Source organism: Colossoma macropomum, unplaced genomic scaffold, assembly GCF_904425465.1.
Source record: "Colossoma macropomum unplaced genomic scaffold, Colossoma_macropomum, whole genome shotgun sequence".
Taxonomy (NCBI): Eukaryota; Metazoa; Chordata; class Actinopteri; order Characiformes; family Serrasalmidae; genus Colossoma; species Colossoma macropomum.
In genome coordinates this window covers 4,986,652-4,993,661 of record NW_023494789.1, presented here as the reverse complement: position 1 = coordinate 4,993,661, position 7,010 = coordinate 4,986,652, and the positions used below count along the sequence as shown (strand labels likewise).

General features: G+C 39.1%; 1 protein-coding gene across 1 annotated transcript; it reads right to left on the bottom strand.

The window, feature by feature from the left end:
• Positions 1-742: 742 nt before the first annotated feature.
• On the bottom strand, positions 743-6,685 carry cryba2a (crystallin, beta A2a). Its single transcript, XM_036569488.1, has 4 exons — positions 6,525-6,685; positions 4,814-4,955; positions 3,921-4,063; positions 743-890 (listed from the first exon to the last, which is right to left on the bottom strand). Exons 1-4 carry the CDS (start codon positions 6,683-6,685, stop codon positions 743-745), a joined length of 594 nt encoding a protein of 197 aa, XP_036425381.1.
• Between the last annotated feature and the right edge of the window lie 325 nt (positions 6,686-7,010).

Here is a 7,010-nt window from a genome sequence, read left to right as displayed (position 1 = left end):
TGCCCCTTTAAAATTCCACATAATGCTAATTCACATTCATGAACTTTCAGACCTAAGCAAAGCAGATTGAAAAATTAGGCCTAACTTTGTGCTGGCTCTTAAAAATCAGATTTTAGAATGAATAAAGTAGGTATGTACTCATGGACTATGAAGTAAGTAATGTTCAGGGAAAATTTCTTCAGAAGATAAATTTGCTAGTGTATGAAAGCACCATTTGAACTGAAACGTTTCTGAGCAGAAAGTGTATCAGAAATGGTGACACGGCAAGAACAAACAGCAGAAAACACCGTCTCGTGCTCTTGTTTATTGAAAAAAAAAAAATACAGTCTGACAAGAACAATATTACACTGCTCTAACGTTAAGAAAATAAAAATCTGACCGAATCTAAAAATTATGACCTCTCTTTACAAAGTGCTCTTTTTTCCATACAAAGGAGACGGCCTGTAACTGACCTCAGTCTTCACATTGCTGCTGGTTTTCATTGAGTTCAAGTAATAAGCTCGAACAAGCCGTGAGGCATGAAAAAGAAAGAAAGAAAGAAAGAAAGAAAGAAAGACGCCCCAGACTGCGCTGTGAACGTTCATTTTTCCTGACACAGACTTTTATTGAGCAGTAGAATGGCGACAAGCAGAAACTCTGTGTTCATTACTCTTTTCTGGAGTTTGAATGAGGGTTTATCGCCGACTTTGTCAGATGTCTCGTCACGCTAGGGTAGGTACGGAGTAGCCAATGTGGAGAGAGCTTAGTGCTGCACGCGGCGGATGGACTGGATCTGATTGGTGTGCGCCTGGGTGCCGAAGTCGTTATAGTTTTTGTACTCGCCCTGACGCCTGTCTCTCTCGAAGATGTACTGGTATCCACGGTAACCGGGGAACTGGTAGCCCACCCACCTGTAGAAGGGAGGGAGAAGGAAACAGAGGACTCATTCAGGGGTCTCAACAGCGCCTCGCTCCCTAATGCCTAGCTATACAGGGTACTGTTACCAGGCCTCTCGAGTCGGTGTTATGCCCATATTAGAAACGCCGGTTCTAAGATGGCCTTCTCCGAAAATGAATGGGATGAATGGGAAATCACCGCTACAGCGTCCTGTGGTTAACAAAATGGTTCCAAACTCTATGAACTACCCTGAATAGCGAGAGGACAGTGGGCCACTGCTGCCCACTGATGGCAAAGCGGGCGACCCGCTGGCTTCTTGCTCATTTTCCAGGCTGCCCCCTAGTGGTTAAACCGAGTATTAAACAACATGCCACTTTCAATCACTCTTTTTCCACTCATTTTTCCTGAATTTCTTTCTTTCATTACCCTTTGTACATTAGTTTAGTAAATAATTTCAACTGCAATATCATAAATAAAGCCAGTTATATGGCTGTAACTAATCTAGCACAGTGTCAGCAACAACGTTATCAAGAAAATCTATTTATCTAGTTTTTCTTTCAATAGTATGTGATATGTGTTTATTTTCCAAAATAAAAGACATAATGTGCATTTAAAATCCTTATTAGATCAACAACCAGTTAGAATTCGAATGCAGGACAATTTCTGGGTAGTCCGCAAGTGAACGAGGTGGTAAAGGAACCAGACTATGAATTTTGGTACATGCAAGCTAAAGCTGCTGTGCACTGAATTTGCATATGAGACAGCCAAGCTCACAAAAATACCCCAAACAAAGCAAGCTTTGTCAAAAGTGGACGTTGCTTTGGCAGGAGTAAAGTACATTAGGAGTACCTGGTGTTAGTATATGAGAATGTTGACGTTTAATACAAGATTTACTTTCATGCAGCATCATTTCAGTGCGCAGAAATGGTAGCTCTGTTGTAGCAATGTTCATATTTCAACTCCTTAATAACCTCAAAATTCAGAGGATCCAGTGGCGTTCAGTGAAAAACGAACGTAAGACAAAACATAACAGGTCTGGAATCTGTGTTAGGGGTGTTAGGGTGTGTTAGTGGCAATTTTTGAAAAATCTAATTTATTTTTTGTCAAAGAGAAATTCAGCTTAGACCTGGGGTTGCCAATATGGGCACAACGCCAACTACAAAATGCCGCAAGCAAGCTAACAATCCTGCACACTGAAATGACATCGCATTAAAGTAAGTCTTCTACTTCAACACTATTATATACCAACAGCATCTGCTCAAACTGTAGGCTACAACTGACAAAATGACCTAATTACCACATTTGACAAAGCCCGGTTGGTTGTATAGTGTATTTTGGTGAGGTTGCCAGTCTTTTGATGTCACTTCAGTGCACAGCAGTGTAAGCTTGCATGTAGTAATGTTCATATTTGGACTCTTTAACAACCATGTGATTCAGAGGATCCAGTGATTTAGAAGGAAAAATGTACATATGGCATAACATATGAGATTTGGATTTGTTTGCGATAGCAGTTTTTCTCATAGAGAAAACCAGCTGAGACCTGTAGCTCCTAAAATGGGCCTCACAACAGAATGACAGCATTGTGACTTCAGAGGTCTAAAGATGGGCACCATATTATCCTCAAAGGAACCTAAAGCCTGGAACACACTGACTAAACATGCTGCAGCACCAACATTTAAACGTTTGTACTTGTCTTACGAATATCCAGAAAAAGAACAGTCCAAATGAAGCACAGTAGGAGCTTTTTGAAATACTGGATTTTTCATAATACCTAGTACGCTATACTTTTGAAAAGACAGTTCTTCAAGGGTTCTTTACTGAAGAACACCCGAAGAACCCTTTGCATGATTTAAGAGTTCTTTGCTTCGTGAAAGGTTTCTTCAGATTCATGGAGAATGTGTTGTAGATGGTTCCATATAGCACCAAAAAGGTATCAGCTATTATCACCATGTTAAATGTGTAACAATAAAAGAGGCCTTTTTAGTACTGTTTAGAACCATTTTCTAAAAGGTTCTATATAGAACCATATACAACCCATTCTCCATCAGTCTGAAGAACTATTACACCATGCAAAGAACCCTTTACTCATTAAATTGACTTATATAGAACTCACTGCGACCCAGAAGGATAAGCAGCTTACAAAATGCGTGTGTGTGTGTGTATAGAACTCATGGTTCTAAATAGAACCATTCCCTTTACCAAAAAAAATCCTTGAAGAGCCTTGCCACCTTCTCAGTTGCTACTACCTACAATGGCTGCTGATATAAGTATACAGAAACAGAATCTAGCGCTGTGTTCATGACCAAGTGAGAACTTCCAAATAGTAAAAATCCATTTGAGCAACCATCCAACTCATAATTCACACCCTGTGGAATTCCAGTCGCACTTCAGTGATGTTACTTCAACATAGCAGCTCCACAGAAAAAGAAGTAATAGTGTGTTTAAAGCTTTTTAGGCAGCCTTTTGAGGTGCTGCTTGTGTATGATGTGCTATTTGTTTATGATATCACTAAATACAGAGGGATACTTGGATAATTACAAGCATATGCTGTTCTATACAAGGTTTTAATCAAACTATGCACCAATATGCCCCCTTATAAGTGCTAATATTACCTGTGAATTGCAAATAGGCTATATCCACTTTATACATACATGAAGCACTAACCAAACAACCCATGAACTCCAGAGTTAAAGCTTCTTAAGAGCCCAGAAAAGCCAAACAGCTTTGAGATGAGAGGTATTTAAGTCCGAGTTTGAAAAAAAAAAAAAAACAGCTTACTGAAACATTGGGTCTGTGTCAATACCTAGTCAGCTTCCTTGTTATGTACGGTTTACACCAGCAGCTATATAGGTATGTAGCGTCTATTAAAACTGTACTTAAGTACATAGTAAATGTAACTAAGTAAATGTAACAGGCTACTTCCAATGTCAGGTGGTTCCACAAACTAAAGTAAACATTATCTGCAATTAGTCCATCAATAGGCCACATTTTATTTTAGAGATGTTTGCACAGATGTGTCCCCCACGGGGGGCATGATTACTTACGCTCCAGAGTTCACTTTAATGGAGGGGACCTCCTTACTGCACCAGCCCATGGCCTGAAGGGATGGGTAGTCATCGCATATCTCAAACTTGCGTCCCTGGAGATCCTCACACTCATACAGGGTCACCTTACTGTCACTGTGGTTCTGCGTGGAGGTTAAAAGGCCAGAGGTCAAGCACAAGAAGTATTAAGTCTAACGGATTAAATTGATTCAAATCTTGCAATGAGTTAAAATCATAACAAAACAATGAACACAAGTAGAAAAGTAATTGCTGGACCACAAAATGCATGTGTGCACCATAAGTGTAATTATGTATGATGTTTTCAAATTTGCACTGATCATACATTTTTAAACATTGTATTAAATAGTAGCTGAATATTAATGTAGTGAGAAAATAACACACGGTACTGTGTAAAAGTCACACTTCCTCCTCTTTTCTTCCACTGTGGGAAGAAACCTCAATGCTATGGGTTTGAAAGGATCTGAAACTCTTACTCAGAAAAAGAAATGAACAAAAAGAGAAGAAAATTTGCTATTCGATGTGTATTTTGGGATTATTTGTATCATGAGAGGCAGCACAGCTGAACTTTGGAGGTGTGGAAAAATATCCCTGCAGATTTCTTTGAAAAACTGAGAGCAAATCTTCTCAAAGGAATAAAAGCTATAAAAAACACTAAATACCGAAACACTAAATACAAAAAAAACATTATATTTAGTTGCTGAAGCTTTTATTTAATTCTGTTAAATCAGTTTTCTCTGCTTTTTTCTAAAGCTGAAAAATGAATCACTTTTTGAACACAAAATTAAATAATTGAAGGGTGGTCTCTGACTTTTGCACAGGACTGTAGCTGGATAGTAGTGTACTGAGCGGGGCAGTGTGAGAATGACTCTTACAGCGCACTTGATTGGTCTGAAGGAAAGCAGGTGCTCAGCGCGGTAGCCGCTGTTGCCGCTCCAGGCCTGGTAACAGGGATAGTCTCCCTTCTCCAGGATAAACTGCTGGCCCTGGTACTCGGGATACTCATAACCCACCCAGCTAGAGAGAGGCAAAGAGGGACAATGCCAGTGTTTCACAAGCATCAACACTGAAAAAACGGCAGCATTTTTCAACCCGTCTGCCACATCTGTAGCATATTGACAATTACACAGACAATAACTTCAATTCTTTTCCCTGTACAAACACACTTATAATAGAAACTATCAGGCTGTTTTTTTGAGTCAACATTTACCTAAAACACATATTTTTCATAGGTTCCTGCCCAGTTGCCCAGTTGTACATAGATACCACAAAAACCTGTACCGTTCCTCCAGTGTTCAAAAGTTTAATCACATTTCATAAGAACCGCTTTTCTAAGTCATTCTCTCATGTCTGCCTTTTCCTAAGACTGGTATTGTTAGATTGTTACAACTAGTTTCAAATTTGCATTGTTCAAACATTTAATCACAGAACTCAGCGACTGTCCAATAACTTCTTTTATGAGTGAGTTTCCACATCAGTGGCTTTTCTGTTCTTTTCTAATTAGAGAGAGACGTTAAAATGACTGTCCAGTCATCTGACACATGTGGCAGATAGATAGAGAAGCTTCTGCATAATTAAACTTTTAAGATATGAACAAGTTCAGAGCAGTTTGATGTGAAATGCTCTGTTCTAGAGAAACTTACTGAATCAGAGCTGTTCACGGTGGTGGAGATAGGAACCGGACGTCTGAAGCATTTAGTGCTTCTAAAGGCTCCCTCACAGGAAGTTATTACATGAAATGGTTATGAATATGCTGCGTCATGCCTGACACATTGTTTTAGGATGTCATAAGGCATAATGGTCTCCAAAGAAAAACTTTTAGGTACAATGGTCTCCAAAGAAAAACTTATTTTTTCAGATTTATAAGTATGTAATCATTCACCATTACATATAATGTTTATAACTTTTTGTACTTTCTGTACCCCCTGTCATGCATCTTGCACATCTGGACACTCCACACCTAGACACTTTATTTTGGTACCAGTATATGCACATATTTATTCAGTATTGTCATTATATGCCGTTACCTGCGCCTCCTTGTACAGTCAATATTGCACTGCCTTTTTCATCTCAGGTTATATTATCTTATTACAGATTTTTGTATATATTGATCTTATTGCAGATTTTTGTACATTTCTATTTGTATATGTGCCTGTAGATAGAATTTTTTCATATTTATTCTCCTTCTATATTGTTTCACGCTTATTATTATTACTGTACTGTGATGTGTGACTGCTACTGGCTGCTAAATTTCCTTCATGATCAATAAAGTATCTATCTATCTATCTATCTATCTATCTATCTATCTATCTATCTATAAAAATCGTTCAACATTACATATAAAAACTCAGAAGACACACATACGTTCACAGGTCATTTTGGATAGTAAATAAAATGGCTATATTCCCGTTGTAGACGCCTGGTTCCTATGACCACCACTGTAAAGAAGTCTGTATTAAGCTTCTCTACAATGCACCATTTCACATCAAAACAATCTGAATAACTTTGTTTACATCTTCATGACTGAATAATGCAGTATTTTTCAAAACTCCATTATAATCCCAGCTTCCAAAGAGACACACTTACGGGCCGTTCTCGACTTTGATGGAGCGGATCTTCTGGAATCCCCTCTCCAGGATGTTGGGGCACTCCAGCATGAACTCACAGCGTTTGCCCTGGAAGTGCTCCTCCTCCCACACGGTGATCCTGAACTGACCCCTCTGCTCCATCTGCTCTCGCTGGTTCATCATGGCCGCCTGTCTGCTCTCTCCAGCTGTGAGGAAGATGAGAGAAGCTGTGAGACCACCTACATTCATCTGACAGCACTACCGCTAATTAATACTATGACTTGACTTTAAATAGGAATCAAATAGGCCTTCAGTGTGTTGTTACAATGTGAAAATCATAAGTGTAGCCAAGGTCATTAGTATGAAGAGTTCTTGTCTTTGATTCATTATATTATGCTCATTGGACTGCTCTACACTGCCTCATTAAAGGCTTGTTATTTAGCCAATTAGTTGGTTTCGGTGTGAGGGCAACACCAAACTATGGAGGGCAGAGTGATTCTTATCA